This window comes from Hylobates moloch, unplaced genomic scaffold, assembly GCF_009828535.3.
Source record: "Hylobates moloch isolate HMO894 unplaced genomic scaffold, HMol_V3 SCAFFOLD_14, whole genome shotgun sequence".
Taxonomy (NCBI): domain Eukaryota; kingdom Metazoa; phylum Chordata; class Mammalia; order Primates; family Hylobatidae; genus Hylobates; species Hylobates moloch.
The window spans coordinates 95,541,879-95,563,713 of NW_026652289.1; the positions used below are offsets into that span (position 1 = coordinate 95,541,879).

The 21,835-nt window shown below is 44.0% G+C and overlaps 1 protein-coding gene across 1 annotated transcript in view; it reads left to right on the forward strand.

Moving 5' to 3' along the window:
• The window catches only part of GLDN (gliomedin), a 63,784-nt gene that overhangs the window by 21,458 nt on the left and 20,491 nt on the right, over positions 1–21,835 (forward strand). Inside the window, exons 2-4 of the mRNA XM_032175140.2 lie at positions 14,547–14,598; positions 20,547–20,564; positions 20,915–21,022. Coding sequence (XP_032031031.1) covers positions 14,547–14,598; positions 20,547–20,564; positions 20,915–21,022 — 178 coding nt within the window. The remainder of the gene's footprint in view (positions 1–14,546; positions 14,599–20,546; positions 20,565–20,914; positions 21,023–21,835) is intronic.

A 21,835-nucleotide genomic window follows, 5' to 3' on the forward strand; every position in this document is an offset into this window, starting at 1 on the left:
GGGGGGCTATTTATATAGCCATTGCAATAATCCGGGTGAAAGATGATAGTGGCTTAGACCAAGTGAAAGCAGTGGAGATGATAAGAAGTGGATGGTGTATAGATATGTCTGATAGTTGAGCTGATAAAATTTTCTGACAGTTTAAATGTGATGTGAGAGGGAAAAAAATAGAGGAATTGAAGGACTTCAAGGTTAGTGGCTGAGCAATGGGAAGGAAAGATTTGCCGTTACCTGAGATGGCAAAATTGCAGATAGAACAGGTTTAGGGGGAAGATCAAGAGTTCAGTTTTGAATGTTGTTACATTGAGATGTTCATTAGATGTCCAAGGGAAGATGTCGTCAAGAAGTAGCTGCATACTTGGGTCTGGGAGGGGGTCCCAGCTGGAGGCATAGTCAGGAAATCATGGAGATGCTAAGCATGATATTATTCATTACTTGGACTTAGGGAGGCTTCATCAAGAGTCTGTCTATTCCTTATGAAACCCAGACTGTTATTTTTTCAAGTCCTTTATAAACAACAAAATTCAATCAATCAACTATATTGTGAGCCTTTTGTGCCCACAGATTTTGCCGTATTTTTAAAAGCATAGGGCCCGGCTTATCATGTGTTTGCTGATGAAAACATCGGTACTTCTAAATCAGTCAAAAATATCTTGGAAAGAAGCTTAAAAGAAGCCTTTGGCAACCAAGTAAAATGTAAATCAATATAACAAACACTCAGCGCCTGTTATGGGCATGTGGGTGCACACTGTGGGTGCTGAGGAAGAACAAGAAAGGAACCCTCAAGGAATTCACAGGCGAGTGGGAGGGAAAAGAAAAATCCTCAAACACTTACGACACAAGCAATAGATAATAGGACCCTAAGAGGGATATGAATAAAGCCCAGTGGGCGATCAGGAAGGGTTTCGAGAAGGAGGCAGCATACCAGTCAAATCTTGAAGGATGAGAGAGGGGAATGCCCTTGAAGAGCAGGTGGTTCCTTTTAGCTTGAGCACAATACAGGTAGATGCAAAAATGTCCAAAGATTCTTTATTTTATCTTTGCTTTTGAAAATTATCTGGACTATAGAATTCTAGACAGAAAATGTTTTTCTTTCAGCACTTAAAAATGTTACTCTACTGTCTTCTCACTTGCATTGTTTCCGTTGAAAAAGGCTGCTGTTATCCTTAGCTGTGCTTCTCTCTGTGGAATGTGCCATTTTTCCTTTGGCTGCCTTTAAGATTTTCTCTTCGTCATGTGTTTTAAACAGTTGTATTATGATATGCCTTGGTGTCAGTTTCTTCATGTTTCTTATCTTTGGAGCTTCTTGAGCTTGTTGAATCTATGGGTTTATAGTTTTTCTTGAATTTTGGAATTTTTTTTGCCATTGGTACTTCAGAAATGTTTCTGTCCTCCCTGCCAGCACTGGACTCTAATTACACAGGTATTGGGCTACTCGAAGTTGTCCCATAGCTCACTAATACTCTGCTCACTTTTAAAAAGCATTTCTTCTCCATGTGTTTCATTTTGGATAGCTTCTACTGCTACGTCTTCCAGTTCACTAACCTTTCATCCGCAATGTCTAATTTGCCCTTGGTCCTGTCCAAAATAAGTCCTGTACTGATTTCTTCTTTAGAGACAGGACCTCGCTCTGTCACCCAGACTGGAATGTAATGGCGCAACATAGCTCACTGCAGCCTTGAACTCCTGGGCTCAAGTGATCCTTCTGCTTTGGCCTCCCGAAGTGCTGGGATTACAGGTGTGAGTCACTGCACCTGGTCTAGTTTACTTTTCATATCAGACGTTGTAGTTTTCATTTTTAGAGTTTGAGTTGGGTGGTTTTTGTATCATTTATATTTCTGTCTAGCATGTTCAATCTTTCCTCTAGGTTCTTGAACGTAGGAAAATGGTTAATTAAAATAACCATTTTATTGTCTTTGTCTACTAATTTTTTTGTATTATTTCTGAGTGGGTTTCAGTTAATTGATTTTTCTCCCTCATTATTCCCCTTTAATTACCAAGGGGAAGAAATAGCCTAGAGTAAGTTCCACATGGCTGACCATCCCAGAAACTACACATTCTAGCCTCATGCCAAAAATGTCCCACTGCTTATTTAACAGTCAAATAAGAAATAAAAGCACAAAAACAACAGAAGATAAATACAAGTGTGAAGCTGGTACTTCAACAAATGGCCCTAAAATTGGAGAATCAGCAGCCTGGAATTAAGCCAGACTAGCTGGGAAAAGTATTAGAGTCTTGGTAGTTCAAAGTTTTTTTTTCAAAGAGGAGAGCCCAACTCCTGATGGATTGGATCACTGACACCAAGAAGGGGCTGCAGGTGTTTCATTATGGTGACAGTAATTTTTTAAAAATATATTCATTGGTTATTTGAATTTTTTTCATTGTATGAGATTTTTTCATTAATTTTATTTATTTTTAATTGGAGCTTTTAATCTTTTTTTACTAATTTGCAAGTGCTCTTTATATAGGAAAGTTATTAGTTTTTTGTGTATAATACACATTTCCATATTTTTCCTGTAATAACAATTATAATGTTTATTGAGAACGTACAACATGCCAGGTGTTATGGTAACAGCATTAGGTATGTGTTTCAAAAAGGTCTTTATCTTATCCTGATGATAACTCTGTGAGGCAGTCATTATTGTTATTATCATCATCATCATTATTCCCATTTTACAGACAGGTCATTGAGGTTTGGAGAGGTTGAACAACCTGTGCGAGGTCACACAGCCAGTGAGTGAAGGAGCTGGAATTCAGAGTATGTCTGACTCCAAAGTCCATGATATTTACACTACACCTTTGGCCTAAGGTGTTATCTACATTTTGTTTATGGGCATTTTGGGACGGGATTGGATATTTTTCATTTTCATGTAGTCAAATCTGTAAAATCTTTTATTCGTGGGTTCTTCTTCTGCTTTTATGTATAGAATGTTCTTTCCTACCTCAAGATCTCAAGATCAGGTAAATGTTCACCTGCATTTTCTCATAAATACATACAATTTCAGTTGAAAGCTATCCTGTTACATTTGTACGTGTTTAAAACAGAGATAAAAAGAGCCTGTCCCCTTTAAGAAACAATTGTCCAGAATAAGTTGCAGGACTTACAAATAGGCAATTCACTACCAAACAACTTCTTAAAAATAAAGTAAGGGCAAGGATGTGAGATTAGTAAATGGATTTACAGATGCTTCCTTTTTTATGACTCGGGAAGAACTATCTCAGGGTCAGCTGCAGTAGTTAAGCAGATAGAACGTCAAGTTGTCACTGTGTGTGTGTCTGTTTCTGACCGGGAGGAAGAACAATCCAAACACAGCCATATTGGGAGAACACGGTCGGAGGCCACCTTTGGGAGTGGCCCAGGATTTCTGGGTCTGGAACTGGGTCAGCCAATTCATGCAAGAAGGAGGCCTTGCTGCTGGCAGCTGCCATCTAACCAGGCAACCGAGGGAAAAGCACAGGGACTTGTCATTACTGAGTGGCGGTTGCTTGAACTGAAGACTGGGCAAGGCTGAAAACCTGGGGCTTGATGGAGCCTGTAGGGCTCCAGGTGGGAGAAGGGAAAGGTTTAGGAAGGTGGTTATAGTGACCAAGGACAACTTACAGTTAGTGCATTAAGGCACTTATCCGTTTACGCCTGGCGGTTTCTATAAGTCTTACTCAGTAAGATTTATTCAGGTTACATTTTGAATTCAGTTGTTAAACTGAGCTGGTGTTTAGACTTTCATGAATATCTTTATTAAAATAGCTTGAATTCAAATAAGCGAGGTGGCTCACACCTGTAATCCCAGGACTGTGGGAGGCTGACGCAGGATTATTTGAGCCCAGGTGTTTGAGATCAGTCTGGGCATCATAAGCAGACCCTATCTCTACATTAAATTTGAAAACTAGCCAGGCATGGTGGCACGTGACTGTGGTCCCAGCCACTCAGGAGGATTGCTTGAGCCTGGGAGGTTGAGGCTGCCACTGCACTCCAGCCTGGACAACAGAGTAAGACCCTGTCTGAAAAAAAAATATGAATTGAGGATTTTTCAGAAAGCAGAATTAATTGATTGACATTTAAATCATGACCAAATGTGTTTCTATAACAGTACAAACATGCAAAGATTGTTTTTATAAGGACTTCTTAATTTAATCCTCATAGCCACTCCCTGGGTAAATACTGTCACCTTTCCTATTGCATTTCCTATTTCATCAGAGAGGCTGGGAATCTGTCCAGGATCTTGCTGTGGTTAGTAAGAAGAACCTCCCAGGCCATCTGCTGCCTCTGCTGGCTTATCCAGCCTTCCCCTTGACCTGGGGTTGGATCCTGAAGAAGAACACCTGGTGGGGGAAATCCTCCTTCGAGGACTTCAGCCATGCATTTTCAGATGTTCCCAATGTTAATCATTGTCACATGGAGTTTTTCTCCAAAGCCCTGATTTCAACTGAAAGTAATTTTGCCAGAGACATTGGCGTGCAGGCATTTGCTGGAACTGCCCCTTCCAAATGAGATTGCTGAGGAATCCTGAGCAGAGCCCCAGCTCCTGTGACTGCCATAGCCCTTGCGTGCAAGAGGGCTGGCCAGGGCTCGTGGGTGGACTTCAAACCAACACTTGGTAATTATTTGTTTAAGATTTTATTAGAGAATCAGGGCAATGATGGAGGCAGAGTGGGAAGGAGTGCTGCTAGAGGTTCCACCCAGTCTCCACCAATTCAGCGCAGCTTTGCAGACTCGACTCAGCAAAACAAATGACTCGAGAATAAGCCCTACCCCTTGAAAGGCAGGCTGGCCTCCATCCCCATCCTAATCCACTTAGCAAAGCAGGAAGATCTAGTGAATACTATGGTTTCCCCATTGCATTGCATTTTCAGTGATGTCTTAGCCTCCTTGACACGTCAGCACCCCAGTGTCAGCCTGGCTGACCCAGCCCGGACCAGCCCTGGGTGCAGTCACGCAAGTGCCCTGACTCAAGATAGTGTGAAAGGCTTGTGTATTATTGCCCTACAGACCAGGCCACATCAATGGTCTCTGGTTTTGCTGTGATGTTGATAGAGACAGGAATGGAATAGTCATGTCTCAGGAACCCTAACTAGATAACTCTAGCATCTCCAAGGTCCTGTGTTCTAGGGATTATTGGAGTAGCTGCAAAAATAAAATTATCCTAAGCAAGCAGGCACAAAGAGAAGCAGGTATCCCATGAGCGATTTTCAGTTTCTGTAAACAAAGTGACTGCCTGTCTGAAAGGAATATTATCATTGCTTGAGGAGCACATTCCCTTCCCAGTTGAGCAAGTAATACTGAAGTCTTTTTTGAGTACCTACTATGTGCTTAATGCCATTCTGGTGCTGAGGAAGGGAATGGATAAGTGAATGTGGCAAACAGAAAAAGGACAAAATAGCCTCTACTCTTCAGAGCCTAGATGAGAAGTCAGCGTAACAGCGAAAAAGTGAGCGGCTGCTGGGCTCGCAAGCGGGCAGTCAGTAGGGACCGGGCTCTTTGGAAGGCTGAGAAAGATTCCGCTGGACTCTGCAGATCCCTGGCAGGATGAACTGATGAACACTTGCCCCCCAGGCTGCTGATGTGGGATGGCAGAAGATGGCTGGACAGGCTCACTTGAGCTGTTAAATGGCTGTGGCCCAACACGAGCTGGGGCCTAGGAGTCACACCCCAGAATTTCACCGTTGTGTTTCCAAGCAGCTGCATACAAGATATCAAAATTAGGTCAAGTTAGGATTTTAAGAGTTTATTGTGCCTACAAAGAAATGTTCATGAACTAAGAGACCTCAAACTGGAAAGTGGCAGGAAGTCTCAAATTTACAGCAGTTACAGCTCAGTTTCAAGAGCATGAAGGAGAAAGTGTTCTGGCCTGTTTCAGGATTGGATGGCATATATTCTTTCTTAAGGCGTATGACTATGTAAGCTGATTTGCCTATAGCCGATGGGTTTAATTTCGTTGAATCGTGCTGATAAGATGAAAAGCTTACTGAGCGTTTTGTTTATGTTGAAGGTTTATGTTTTGGGGTCAGGGAATAAGTAAGAGCTAAGTTTTGGTTATGTGGCTATGAGTAATTGGCCTTGGGTACTAAACTGTGGCCTCCAGTTTTATTTATTTACATTTAACAAAGGCAAGACTCACATTCCCGTTGGTGTTTGCAGAGTGCCCTCACCAAGTCTTGGCCCCTGTGTGAATTCCTGCCTTTCCCAGAAATGAGTCCAGGGAGTCTGACCCCAGCTTCAGATCCCATGAAGGATTCTTCCAACATCTGTGATCTAACCCTCCAGTGACAAGCAGGTGGGCCACCACATTCATAGCCCCATCTCTCCAGTCCAAGTAATCTCAGCCAATGGTAAGGTGAATTATCAGCTCCTGGAGCTCTTTCTAACACGATCATTTGCATGCATATAATAACAGCAGTTTGCATAATTAAGGAGAGTCATACAAAGTATTCAGTTTTCTAAGAGATATGGAATTTAAGTTACAAAATAGATCAGACCTGGAAGATGACTTAGCATTTAAACAGTGTTCCAGCCAGCAAACTGTAACCTGTGCTTGGAGAACTTCAGAGAAACCATGACGGGCCTCATTGTTTTAGTAACACACAAACCAGAGTAGCTGATGATAATGAGTGGGTTTGCTCTCTGACTTTTGCGTGAATTCATCCTGAGAGTAAAAGGTGAGAGAAAGGGAGTTCAAGAGAGCAGCCAGCCAAACACTGAGGTTTCCAGTTCCAATCAGCAGTAGCAGCTTACCACATTTAGCTCTATTCATTCTGATGAGAAAGACATGCTTTTTATTCAAGCCTTTCACCTACACACAGAAATTGGCACATTTTAAATTACACATCTATTAGTAAAAATTTAATATCTTGTTTATATGAAAAGTACACTAAAGCAAAAGTCTGTGTTTCAAGTTGAATTCAGACAATTCCTTTTGCAAAGGCTGAGCAGTACAAAAAAGTAGCAGTAGCTCATGTCTATAATCCCAGCATTCTGGGAGGCCAACACAGGAGGATTACTTGAACCAAGGAGTTCAAGACCAGCCTAGATAACATAGAAAGATTCTATCACTACAAAAAGTAAATAAATTAGCCGGGTATGGTGCCACCTGTCTGTAGTCCCAGCTACTTGGGAGGCTGAAGCAGGAGGATCTCCTGATCCTGGGAGGTTAAAGCTGTAGTGAGCCACGTTCACGTCACTGCACTCCAGCCTCAGTGACAGAGCGAGCCACTGTCTCCAAAAAAGAATAAAAAAGAAAAAGTAGATGAAGGGGAAATAGTCTCAGCTCTGGAAGCCAGCTAGGTGAGCCTAAACCAGCTACTCCCTGGCTTCTCTGGGCATCAGCTTTCTCATCACTCCTCCCCACATCCTCTGAGTGTTTCTCACCACCTCCTACCCAGCATCCTCTGATGGGATCAGAGTCTGAAAATCATCTGTCCTGTCCAACCCTCTCATTTTACAGACAAGTAACTAAGGTCAACCCCACCTGTTTACCCAGGGAAGCTCCATTTTTATTTGCTTTATATTTTGGGATTTGGTACTTATATAAGAAAAAGAAAAGTCTCATGGCTGATAAACAATTTGAAAATCACTGGACTTTACAAGAGTTCTAGTTCATTCTGTTCATTTGCCTAGAAACAACAGAAATCTATTCAAGTAATTTCAAGTGATGGGGGTAATTGTGAGAATATGATGTTTGGGTTCACACAACACTAACATGCTTTCCATTCTCTCTGGATTACTAAAAACACAGCAAAGTAAAAAAAATCACTTATTATTCCAACATACCTTTACAACCATCTAAATTAAAAAGTGGGGAAAAAAAATCTGCCAGGTACAGTGGCTCAGGCCTGTAATCCCAGCACTTTGGGAGGTTGAGGTGGGCAGATCACCTGAAGTCAGGAGTTCCAGACCAGCCTGGCCAACATGGTGAAATCCCGTCTCTACTAAAAATACAAAAATTAGCTGGGTGTGGTGGTGTGCACCTATAGTCGTAGCTACTTGGGAGGCTGAGGCAGGAGAACTGCTTGAACCTGGGAGACGGAGGTTGCAGTGAATCAAGTTGGTGCCACTGCATTCCAGTTTGGGCAACAGAGTGAGACTCCATCTCAAAAAATAAAAAATTTTTTTAAAAAAAGTATCCCTTTCTTATTCCCTAGTCTCTGTCTCTAGGGGGAAGAATATTAGTTGGTTGGGTTCATGAACCTCCCAGTTTTTTTTGTGTACTTATACAGAAACATCTAGGAATTCTATTTCAACCAAAAAGTTGTGTTGCATTGTGTGGCTTGGGCTGCACTTTGCTTTTGTCACTTAACACCATGCCAAGGCTGTCTTTCCAATAGTACATATAGATCTACGTTATCCTTTAAAATTTGTTCAACAAGACCCTTATTGACAAACCTTTGCATGTTCTGCCACACAATGTTGCATTGAGCATTTTTGTCCAGATATCCTTGTATACTCTTCCAAGTGGGATTCCTAATTTATAGCATTTTCTTTTTAACAGATACTGCTAAATTATGTCCCATCTCTATTTAGTTTGAATTAAAACAAGCTCAAGCCATCTGATGCCAGGTTAGCAAGAAGTCTGTTCTTTTTCTCCTGGGGCCCCTTCCTTGGCCAAGATCTCCAAGAGTTCCGCTAATCCAATGAGAATAGTTCCCTTTTCAGAGAAAAAACTGGAAAAGCTGGTCAGGCTACCAGTAGGGCCCATTTGTGCTATCTTTTCCCCTAATGCTATTGTATTAGTCCACTTTCTGTTTATTATAACAGAATACCTGAAACTGGATAATTTATAAGAAAAGGATTTTTTTTTCAAGATGGAGTCTCACTCTGTTGCCCAGGCTGGAGTGCAGTGGCTTGATCTCAGCTCACTGCAACCTCTCAGCTCACTGCAACCTCTGCCTCATGGGTTCAAGCAATTCTCCTGCCTCAGCCTCCCAAGTAGCTGGGATTACAGGAGCGTGGCACCATACCCAGCTAATTTTTTTGTATTTTTAGTAGAGACAAGGTTTCGCCATATTGGCCAGGCTGGTCTCGAACTCCTGACCTCGGTGATCCACCCACCCTGGCCTCCCAAAGTGCTGGGACTACAGGCATGAGCCCCTGCGCCTGGCCAGGAATTTATCTTTTACAGTGATAGAGACTGAGAAGTCTAGGGTTGATGGGCTGCATCTGGTGACAGCCTTCTTGTTGGTGAGGATTCTCTGAAGAGTCCCAAGTGAGACAGAGCATCACATAGCAAGGGATTGAAGTGTGCTCACTCAGGACTCTCTTTCCCTTCACATGAAGCCACCAGTTCCACTACCATGATAGCCCATTAATCCACGAATGGATTAATCCATTCTTGAGGGCAGAGCCCTCATGATCCAATAACCTCTTAAAAGGCCCCATTTCTCAATACTGCCACAGTAAGGATTGTTTCAACATGAGTTTTAGAAGGGACACTCAAACCATAGCAGCTACCAAACATTCAATGCTGAAAACAAGTCCCCATGCAATGTAATGTGTCCCTGTCTGTTGCTGCGTTGATCTTCCCACCTGGGAGATGAACCTGATGGGCCCCAGTGTTTCTTCTGGGAGATAATTCTCACTCCTCTGTGATGCTTACAGCCAACAGTGCATTCATCCTGAGCTCTTGGGGCTACTGTTTATTATCTTGCACTCAGGTTGACAGCCCATCGTTCCCACTAAGTCTGTCCTCCATGCTAGCGTGGCTGGGTTGGACTTTTTCCTGTGCCTCACCCACCCTCTCCCCAGCACCACCAGATCCTCATATCATGAACTGATTAGCAATTTATTGTCATCTTCTCTCAGGGAAACTCTCCCTTAGAGACAGTTGATGTGCTTTCCCACTTGAACCACTTCTCAGCAGAGAAGTTCCAGGCCTGGGACCGGGCACTATTCTAGACACAGGGTACCTTAGTCTCTTTTGTGCTGCTGTAATGGAAAACCACAGATTGGGTAATTTATAATGAACAGAAATTTATTTCTGATAATTCTGGAGGCTGGGAAGTCCAAGATTGAGGGACCAGAATCTAGTGAGGGCCTTCTTCCTGCATCATGCCACAGCAGAAGGCAAAAGGGTAAGAGAGTGAACTCAAGCCCTCTTATAATCAGCATTAATTCATTCATGAGGGTGGAGTTCTGCAGACCTAAATGTCTTCCTTTAGGCCCCACCTCCCAACACTGTTATGTTGGGGATTATGTTTCCAACACGTGCATTTGGGAGGACATATTCAAATCATAGTACAGGAGATGCAGACAAAACAAAGAAGTTTTTCTGCTCTCAAAATGCTTCCTTTCTCTGGGGAGCAGGAGTAGGTAATAAATATGTAAGCAGGATAATACAGTCATTCCTCAGTATCTGTGGGGGATTGGGTCCAGGACACCTGTGAATTACCAAAATCCGCACACGCTCAAGTTCCTGACGCTGGTCTTGTGGAACCCACATATGTGAAAAGTCAGCCACCCATTTCTGAGAGTTTCGCATCCCTCAAATACTGTATTTTTGATCCATGTTTGGTTGCGGATGCAGAACTTGTGTATATGGAGAACTGGCTATATTTACTGATAAAAGTTCGTGTACAAGTGGACCCACACAGTACAAACCTATATCATTCAAGGTCAATTGTACTGAATAATGATAAGTACTACAAAGACAAAAGGCCAGATGAGGTGATGGGGAGTGGCTGTCTGGGCTCCCTTCAGTTGAGAGCCAGGAAAGCCTGGCTTGAGGCATCAGTGAAGCTCACCATGTAAAGATGTGCGGCACAGCACACTAGGCACGGCCAAGACCAGCGACGAGGCCAGTGTGACTGTAGCAGAGTGACAGTGATGGGCAGGGAGGGGGAGAGCACTGGGAGATGCCCTACAAGGTGCGGGTGCAGGGCCACAACATGGATGGGTCATGCCCAGTACGCCCAGGACAATGACCTCTAAGGACTCTTCCAGCTTCAACCTTCTCAAGACCTACCTCAAGACTTAAGAGGCCCTTTATGCTAGATATGACTCCTTAATTTGACCATCTAGATTTTGTGACTTTCAATTGGGAGTTTTCTTATTCTGATTCCAATTTTTAATCATTATGACCAGAAAAAAGTTTCTAACTTTATGGCCACACCTTTTCATATCATATGTTTCATCTCAATACAATGTTACATACACAGCCCAATGTCGTTAAAAGACTATTCTTGAGTAAAGATTAACATAATTTACTGGTAAATATCTAAATTGACATTTAGTATACAAATGAAACCAAAAGGTCAGGAAATGAAAACTGCTTCATAGTTTTTACAGAAGCTGCACCTGCCCCAGATCAGTGATTAGTACCAAACAAAAAGGCTAATTTTCCCTATTGATGCTGCTGTTGTTTCCAGCCACCCCCTCTGCTGTGATCCCCCAGGCAACCGATGAAGCCACCGTGAAGTGTTTTCTGGTCCTCTCAATGGGCAATTACACATTTTTTAAGACAACAAATTTTGTTCCTAGTGCAGCTGATTACATTCATTTATGAAAATGACTTAAGGCAGTGAATCAATTTTTTTTTCTGTCTGGTGATGTTAAGATAATCACCAGAGCCATAATAGAAAGTAGAGTGGACCTGGAATCAGGAAACCTGGAGTTGAGTCCCATTCTTCTACCAGCAAGCTGTGTGATTTTGAGTAAATGATGGCATCTCTCTAAGCCTCTATTTTCTTATCTGAATAAGATGGATAAGTGCACTCCAACTCAGAGAGCTATTGGGGGTGAGGGGACATCCAGAAGTCTTCCAAGGCATTGGTAAACTTTCATTTCATATATATGTGTTTGTCATATTATTCATCGTTAAATTCTCTCTACACATTTTTTTTCTTTCTTTCTTTTCCTTTTTTTTTTTTGAGACAGGGTCTTGCTTTGTCACCCAGGCTGGAGTGCAGTGGTGGGATCATTGCTCACTGCAGCCTCAGCCTCCAGGGTTCAAACAATCCTCCCACCTCAGCCTCCTAAGTAGCTGGGATTATAGGTGCATGCCACTACATCCAGCTAATTTTTAAATTTTTATGGAGAAAGGGTCTTACTATGTTACCCAGGCTGATTGGGCTCAAATCAATCTTCCCACCTTGGCCTACAAAAGCACCGGGATTACAGACATGACCCACCACACCAGGCCCACATTTTCTACATGTGTGATGTGTATGAATATTTCGTAATAAGTTTCTAAAGCAGGCAATAAACAGCTGTTGACATACTTGACAAAAAGTAAATACAATATAAGTTTTCCTCTGGATCTCCTAACAAACAGAATAAATCTAGATACAATACAAAAATTATTTTCCCCACACATCAAAACATGGCATTTTGAAAAGTAGTTTAATGGAAAGAGTAATCAGTGAAATTTTTGAAAAAGACAAAGATGGTATCATGTTTAGTACAGCTCCGTTCCACCCTGGCCCTCCATTTTCCCCTCACTTGAGGTTTTCTAAATCTACACAAATATTCTGGAAAGATAAAGAGATTATCTTAAAAGCAGCAAGAGACAAACATATAGAAGAATTTCTGTGTGCGGCACTGTTTTACATGAACAAAAGTGTGTTATATGTGCTGCTCTGTATTTGCATTTTTTCATTTATCTTAGAGATCTTTCAGTATCAGCCTATGAATTTAGCACAGTCAGATTTGTTTTTTCTGAAGCTCGTTGGAGCAGTGTGGAGAATGGGAAGGGGTATACAGTGGGTGTGAGGCAGCCAGATGTTTTCCTTATTCCCATTGGTTTTGAAAACATCAGGCTAATGCCATGCTGCAGTGACCACCTGCCACAGGTGGTCATCCAGTGGGGAGTGTCCACATGGCATGAAAATCACTGCCACCCAGGGGCAGTTTCCACGTGCCAGGTACCGAGCAGGTGCAATCCTCAAGGCCAGGTGCTTATATTATTCAGAGGAGGAGATCAGAGTTCCAAGAGGTTAAGAACTTCATCTGTGTTCACCCAGTTAGTAGGCGCTTCCTCCCAACCACTAGGCTCACCATCCCTTTTATTCAGACCCAAAAATTGAGCCCTTCAGATGCTGTGGGGGCGGGCTCATTATGGTGGTGAAAGTTGGATTTGGCAATTCCCTCGTCATTCTCTGTCAGAATTCTATAGAAATTCAAGGAAAGTCTGTTGATGATGTTGATAGATAAGCTGCTGATAGCAAATATTCTTAGATCTTTTAAGGGTTTCTTTCAAGTGTTGTGTTAACTACAGTCATATGTCATGTAACCACAGGGATACATTCTAAGAAATATGTCATTAGGCAATTTCGTTGTGTAAACATCGTGGTGTGTACTCGCACGAAACTAGATGCCACAGCCTACAACACACCTCAGCTATGTGGAAAAGCCTATTGCTCCTAGGCTACCAACCTGTACAACATGTTACAGTACTGAATGCTGTAGGCATTCAGTAACACAGTGGTGAATATTTGTGTATCTAAACATAGGAAAGGTACCATGAAACAACAGTATAAAAGATTTAAAATGGCTCCCCTGTATAGGACACTTACTATGAATGGAGCTACAGAACTGGGGTAGCTTTGGGGGAGTCAGTGAGTGAGTGGTGAGTGAATGTGGAGGCCCAGGACATGACTGTACACCCCTGTAGACTCTAGAAACACTGTACACTTAGGCTACACCAAATTTATTTTAAAATATTTTCTTTCTTCGACAAATTAACCTCAGCTTACTGTGACATGTTTGCTTTATAAAATTTTAATTTCTTTTACTTTTTGACTTGTAATAACACTTACATCACAAACACATCGTACAGATCTACAAAAATACTTTATATCCTTATTATGTAAGCTTTTTTCTATTTTTAAAATTTGGTGGTTTTTGTTTGTTTACTTTTTAAGCTTTTTTGTTAAAAATGAAGACACAAACTCATACATTAGCCTAGGTCTACACGGGGTCAGGATCATCAATATCACTGTGTTCCATCTCCACATCTTGTCCTGCTGGAGGGTTTCCAGGGGCAATAACATGCATGGAGCTGTGATAACAGTGCCTTCTTCTGGAATGCCTGCCTAAGGCTGTTTCACAGTTAACTTTTTTCTTCTAAGTAGAAGGAGGACAGTCTATAATAACAGTACAAAATATGGTGAAGTCAAGATGTCAGCTGGAAACTTTTTAAAAAGATTTTAAAAAGTATAACATAGTAAATGCATAAAGCAGTAACAGTCATTTATTATCAAATATTATGTACCATACATACTTGTACGTGCTATGCTTTTTACAATCTGCAGTGCGATAGGTTTGTTTATACCAGCATCACCACAAACACGAAGTCATGCGTTGCACCAAGACATTACCCCGTGACTGGACAAATGAGGTTGTCAGCTCCATTGTAATCTTATGAAATCACCATTGTGTACGATTCGTTGTTGACTGCGGCATCCCTAGGTGGGACATCACTGCGTTTTCCTTGAACTTCTGCGAGTTCTCCTAAAGTTACTTGGTGACTTTTTATCATTGCTTTCTGCTCGTCTGAATAAAGGGGGAGCTCAGGGCCTGCTGCCCACTGTCTGCTCTGATGACCCTCTCTCCCCTGCAGATCCGAGTGATGGTGGACCTCTGCAACAGTACCAAGGGCATCTGCCTCACAGGTAGGCCGGCCGCTGAGCAGAGCTGCTCACACAACAAGGACTTGTGCCGCCGAAGGCCCGTGGCGGAATGAACACCTAGGGACACTTTATGTTATAAAAATACATGTTGGTTTACTTTTACCAGATGTTTTTAATGAGCTGAAAACCCATTGTAATATGATTATGAAAAATAATATTTTCAGTATTGCCATAGAAATATAGCCATGGAAAATAACTAGGGCTTGGGTAATTAGAAATGTGTAGTACCTTGAACCAGAGCCATAGATGTTTTTCTTATTCCCATTAGTTTTTAAAAGGGGAAAAAAAGGAAGGGAAAAGACCTTGCTAATTGATACAGTTCTTTTATCAGAAGTACTTATTGGCCAGATTGGCCAGGTGTGGTGGCCCAAACTATATGTTGTGGAGTGCTAGAGCAGTCCGCTCTGACTCTAAAACATTACCATGAGACCTTGAGGCCACCCGAAGCTTTTGCTGGATCTCTCAGTTGATGGTCCCAGTCTCTGGGGAGGCCAGGCTGGAGCTTCTCAGGGTTAAGAAACCCTGCACAGTTTGCATCAGGTTGTAGGAAGCCTAGCCTTTTCCACGGTATTGCCCCCACCTCCCTCTCATTACCTGCCTTGCATTAGGAGTGCAATGTGAGTTTGCTGAGTGAATAAACCTATGGGTATATGAGTATGTGAATGGAGGTGAGATGGTAAGAAAGAAACTCCCCTCAGGAATCCCAAATCCGAGTCTGACTCTCTTTCACTTATTTTGGCCTCAGAGAGAAAAACTATAATCCTGCGGCTTCTTGGGAAATGCTAATTGAATAACTCAAGTCATATTCCGGCCCTCACTGAAAATTAAAGATCTTCAGAACAGCTTGGTCCTTTATTCTGAAACTCTTGTAGCTTAAGCTTCTTTCTTCCATCTCTTGAAGTCCTTTTTCAGAGTTACATGCGACAGTAACGAGTGCTAGAGAAATGGATGGATGGAATTACAGGCACAAAAGCCTGTTGAGAGGCACAGGAAAAGCCCCTTCCTTTTTGATTTTTTTAATAGTGATAGACCTGAGAGCCAGGCTGTACAGTGAATGCACGGGACGGAGCTATTGAGACCACTTAGCAGAGATTGGCAGAGAGTGGGGAATGACGTCCGCGCTGGAAGTGGGTTGAGTAGGTTTTTCTTTAGCACTTCGAAGTGCTTTTCAAAAGACAGCACCTTCTCCTTTCATGCCAGCTTGAAATTGGGCCTGCTTTTGCACAGAAAGTTCTTCAATTAAAATTAGATGTGAAAAGTACAAGTTGCAAAGTGAGAGGATCCTTTGGGACAGACCACGAGGCCTGGATTGGGGGCAGGGTAGTGGGCAGGAGGGTGAGTGACAGGACCCAGGAATGAACTGGGTAGCTTCAGAGGGTGGACACAGAGCATTGGTCTCGAGCCCTAAGAGGATGCCTGGCAGGAAGATGTGCCAGAGCAGAACCTGGGCTTGGGGACTGGGAGCAAGATTTAGCTTTCCACTGGATTCATCTTTGAAAAAGCAGGCACTCATAACTTGAGGCTAGTCCAGCTGTGACCAGGTAACCCGGCTCCCAGTCCTCTTCCTTGCCCAGCTGTTGCTGCTATGGCAGTCAGGACAGACACTATGTGATTCTGTGCAACCTTTAACATCTCAGGTGGATTGTGAGGGTAATCCCCTAGCTAGAGTAATTAGTTATTTTGCTAGTACAGAGTTTGTCAAACAACACATGCTTTTCTGAATGCATCTTACTCTGGAGCCCAGATTTCCTTGGGAACCCAGAAGCATATCTTCTGGGAGAGCAGGTGTCTCGAAGAAGCCATGTTATTGGATTATTCTTCACTCACTGCATCCTCTTCATGTGTATCTGTTAGAAAATATCTAAATCATCATGTTACTGAACTGCGTATTGGGGCAGAAGCACTACACATTCTCCTTGCAGCCAAGTGACCCTAACCCAGTTATGATACGTGTCACTAGTCTCTCATTCTATACCTAGGCAAATATCAATCACAGATCAATGCTGCTGAGCACAGCCTCATAGCATTCTTTTCTGCTGTTCCAGAAAGCCAGCACTAATTGACTGGAACTGGCACTTCTCTCTGCAGACTGATTTGTTTTCGGTGTTCGTGGCCATCACAGACCCCAAGTTTACATAACTAGGGGCACTGTGAGCCAATTTTAGATTTCAAGGGAAAAAAAATATCTAAGTGGCTCAGCTCTTCCAAGCATCCACCCAATTTTAATCGATTCTGGTTAGGAGTGTGGGATGGGTACAGTTAGCATGAGCTACATAATTTGCAGAGCCCAGTGCAAAATGAAAATGCAGGGTTTCTTGTCCAAAAGAAGCAGGAAAAAGGCTTTCTTCTTTCTTCCACAGTCTTGACCTGTTTTGGTGTGAGTTTTTATCTGCTACCTAATGTCATACTCTGTGAAGCATAGAATACTTATGGGGCAAGTACAGACCCTCACAGGCACCAGGGGTCCTGCCCTGTGACTCGGGCACGCAGGGCACCACTCAGCCCCAACTTTCCTGCACTTGTGCCCCAGCCCCTTCCAGAGTGGAAGGTGGCAGAAGTTACTGATGGGGCAAGGAGTACAGAGGACACATCATGGGGCAAGGGAGCAGGTGGCAGTTCCTAGGAAGGTGGTGGGAGTTGGGACCCCACCAAGCCCTCTGTGTATACTTTATTGACCCATTGGACTTCACTTACAAAACACAAATTCAAAGACAAGATCACTGGGAATCTCTAGATGGCGACCGCAGAGCATTAAGCCCACACCTGAAGCCCCCTTGTGAGGTGAAACCCTATGCACCTGCATGGGTGGCAGGCCCAGGACACCAGCCCTGCATGCACTATTAGCATGATCGTGGATGTCTGCACATATTCCTTGAGGATGTGCTATTCAAGAAAGGGAGAAGGGTCAGGAGCTGAGAAACAGTTTTCTAAACACCCAGTTGGCACACATCATGACATTTGACATTATTTGACACATGTGGGAGCTCTTCCAGATGTCAGGCCCCTGGAGAGCCAGGCTGGCATTCTGAGAGGACAGGAGGGCATCCCGCCATCACCATAGCTCCCTATGCCTCAGTACATTTTATGTCTGCCCGGACTGCTGAGCTCTCTGGGGCTGTCTTTCTCTTCTGAAATTCTCTCCTCATCTAGCTGCGGGGCGTTAGACCTGCTGGATTTCCTCCTCCACGTGTCTTCTGCCAACTCTCTCTTTCCTGGTGCCTCTTCTCTCACTTGCCTCTCCCCAGGTGGGGTGTGGCCCTCCCACTCTTCCATCCCCAATTCTAGCCTAGACTTTTTACTCTTGTCTTAAGACTAGCAGCTCTGGACCTTTTTAGGGTCAAGAACCCCTCTAAGGATCTGCTGATGGTGACTGATTCTTTCCCCAGAAAATTTTCACACCACATCAGAGGGCCCATGACCACCTGCATTCCAGTCATCTGTGACGCTTGGATAAAAATGCAGATTCTTGGGCCTCACTCTAAATCCAAACTGAATTAGGAACCCCAGATGGGGCCTGGGTATCTGCATTTACTAGGTATTGCCGGCGAGTCTATGGATTCATATGAGAGGAACTTTATCCATAGGGCGTCTGTGGAACTCTTGCAGGACACCCTAATCTAATCACCATAATGAGAGCCTTGGCCACGGTTAATGTGTCCTGAATATACAGTTTCAGCCGGGAGCTCTCACCAACAGTACTGATGCATGGACATGGTTATCAGACTGTCGTGAGAACTCTTGCAACCTACTGTGTACAGGCACGTCTTGTGTCGTACAGTCAAATTACTCCTTCCTCCAGTCTCTATATCCGAATTTGGCTCCCTCTGTCGTCGGCAACGATGATTGATTGATTTCCTCTGACCTCTGTTAACCGGCCACATCACCCCCTTCCCAGTACGTGTGCGCCATCTGGTGGTAAAGTCATGGAGACACAGGCTGTACTGACCCTAGAGAATGTGGTACCATTTTAGCCAGCCATTTTTGCCCAGAGTAGGACTGTTATGTATCGAAAGCATATCCTCAAACACCTTTTTCTCCCAAAAGTCCCCACGCCTGTCAAAATAGCCTCTATCCATCTGTATTGCAGGCCCCCTGTTATCTGAAAGTCCTCCTCCTTTTCCTCCTCCCCAATCAGATGTGGATTCTTGCTCATTCTGCTGAAATACCTCTTGAATGTCTAGCTTTCTGTACAATTCTACAGTCAGCTCATTTATCTGCAACCTTGTCACCGAGTTGACAGCTACAAAGATCCCCTAGGGTTTGTTTTTCTACAATGCCCATCCTCCATGTCTCTCTTCCTGTCTCTGTGTCACTGTCTCTCTCGTCTTTTTGCACCTAGTTCTATTCATCTTCCAACTACAAAGAGGATATCAAACCCACACTGCTTTCACAGCATCATCCCCCTGCCTAAGAACCTCCCATGGCTCCCTCCTGCCTCACAGATACCATCTACACCTCCTGGCTTGACATTCAAGTGCTTCTGCCACCCACCATACTCAGGTCCTTCTTCAGCCTCATCTCTACACACTTGGCCAGTCCTCTAACTTCCTCCCACCCTGAATCTTGTAAGTCCCCACCTCTGTACCTTTACTCCTGGTGGCCCCTTCATGGAATGCCAGACCTCATCTGCTGCCATCTTAAGCCCCATTTCTTCAATGTTGTGGCTCCAGGATCATCTTCTTGAGATGCCTTCTCAGACCACTGCATGCCCACACTTCCCCAGTATCACTTGTCAGGGGTATGGGAGTGAAGACGTCACTGTAGCTCTCTCATACCATTACGGTTTCAAAGAGTCCATCTTTCCCACGTAGACTGTGAACACAACAGATACAGGGACTAAGATTTCTTGGTGGAGTTTGATGCACATAGTAACTGCTTAGCAATGCTTGTTTTGTGAATGGTCACAGGCTTAGATTTATGGAAAGACCTCGCCATTCCAATATTGGTAATCATTATATGTGGTCTAAAGAGGCAGGCAGATCATGAGGTCAGGAGATCGAGGCCATCTTGGCTAACACAGTGAAACCCTGTCTCTGCTAAAATTCCAAAAAAAAAAATAAATAGCCGGGCGTGGTGGTGGGTGCCTGTAGTCCCAGCTACTCGGGAGGCTGAGGCAGAAGAATGGCGTGAACCCAGGAGGCGGAGCTTGCAGTGAGCCGAGATGGTGCCACTGCACTCCAGCCTGGGCGACAGAGTGAGACTCTGTCTCCAAAAAAAAAAAAAAAGAAAAGAAACAAAAGGAACTCAAGTGCTCACGTTATAATCTCATTAGCTTATCTGAGTACTCCAATAGAATAGTCGACAATAAGACACCCCTATTTGTGGGAGCAAAATTCATCTGAACCCCTTAGATCCTTGGGTAATTACATGCTAAGGAAGGTATTTGTTACCTGATCTGGGCTCTCAATTTTCCTCAGGCTATTTCCTGTAACAAAAGAGAAATCTAGCCAGCCAGCTTTCACTCCCGACTCCCCCCAGTGGCTCAGATGAGACAAGCTAGCTAGATTAGAGCACTTGGAGAACCCCTGGGACAGCGAAATCTCAGCCCCACAGTGACAGCACCATCATTTGCTAACCCCCTGTGCTAGGGCTGCACTCATGGCCACCAGCATTGTTACTGGCCCTCCATTTATTAGGTTGACTGCTTGAGAGATGACTAATTTATGAATCTACAGTGAGGACGGCTCAGAAATTAATCTTGGTTCATTGAAACAAGCAAAAGTGGTTTGATTGGCAAATGGGTCTTTGTTGAATTGCTCTAAAGGGTCTTTTGGCCAAATATAATGAGTTCTAAATACAAGGTGTCGAATCCATTGCTTAGGGTCAGTAGATAATTAGGAGATTCGAAGGTGGGGGCGGTTTCTGGGTTCAGTGCTGGTTTCTGTTTCTTCCACCCATGGTTTCTCATCTAAATTTTTTTTCTGTTGTAGGACCTCCTGGACCACCAGGTAAGAGCCCATGGATTTTCTAGTTCAAGGGGAGGCTGTAGGTGGCCAGACCCCTATGATATCCCTGATGGGACAGATGCGGGGAGGGCAAGAGCCTGGAGGCAGTCCTGGCTGTGTGTCTCCTTCTTTGTGCCCCTCACCTGAGGCTCTGCCATCACCATCCCCCTACTTGGCACTGCTTCAGCCAGAGAAGGAAGGGAAGAAGTGGGAAAGAATGTGGAAAAGGAATTGATGCCTGCTCAGTTTCACTGGTAAAGGAAATGACAGTAACTTCAGTGAAGAATTATTATTTTTTTATTTTTATTTTTATTTTTTTTGGTTAATGTCCCTGTTTCTGTGTTTTGATGCAGGGCCTCCGGGAGCTGGCGGGATGCCAGGACACAATGGATCAGATGGACAGCCTGGTCCTCAGGGCCCAAAAGGAGAAAAAGGAGCAAATGGAAAAAGAGGAAAAATGGGTAATTTGGCAACTCTTCTAATTAATTTCCCTGTTATTTATCTCCATGATTGCATGTGTGCAGCAGGGGTAAGGTGTTTCATCTCTGCACAGTTTAAGGCCGGTTTAACTCTTAACCTAGAAGCCATTGTGTTCTGGGATACCAAGGGTATACTTTTGGTCTCACCTTGACAGACGTTTATTTCAAACTGGAGAAGCCGCCTCCTGGGAACTGACTCCCACCCTTCTGCTGCAGATGGGAAGTGGAAGGAGCAGGAGCCCACAGCCCTGGGAGGGGTACTCTGTGGGCCGTGTGACAGCTGGTGCTGGCGCATGCTCTTTCGAGGCTCAGCTCCTGCCTTGCCCTCTATTGCCTCCTCCTGTCCAGCGAATCTGTGTTTGGTTGAAAATCAATGAACTGATGTTGGCCCCTGGTAAGGCGTTTCTTGGCTAGAGGAATAGCTGAAACTGCCTGAGTGGAAAGGCAGCATCCTGCCCTCCCTGCGGCCGGCACTCAGGTCAAAGGGTCTCCTCTTCAGGGGCTACAGGATAACTATGAAGATATGGCTGGCATCTCAGAGGAGCTTCCTTTGCCTTGTTATGAGCAGGCCATGCCACCACTGGAGAAAAGGCCCAGAAGCACCGAAGCATCAGACGTGCCCAGGGAGCAGTAAGAAGCAGGGGCTGGTGCAGGGCCTGGCAGGAGGCTGGGGCACAGAGGGGAAGATTCTGAAGGGCTCTGAGCACCAGTCCTGGGGAGCCGGGGCCAGGGCAGATCCACCTGAAGAAAGCTGGCATGTGCTGTGGTGGGAGCTCAAAGACAGAGGGTAAGAAA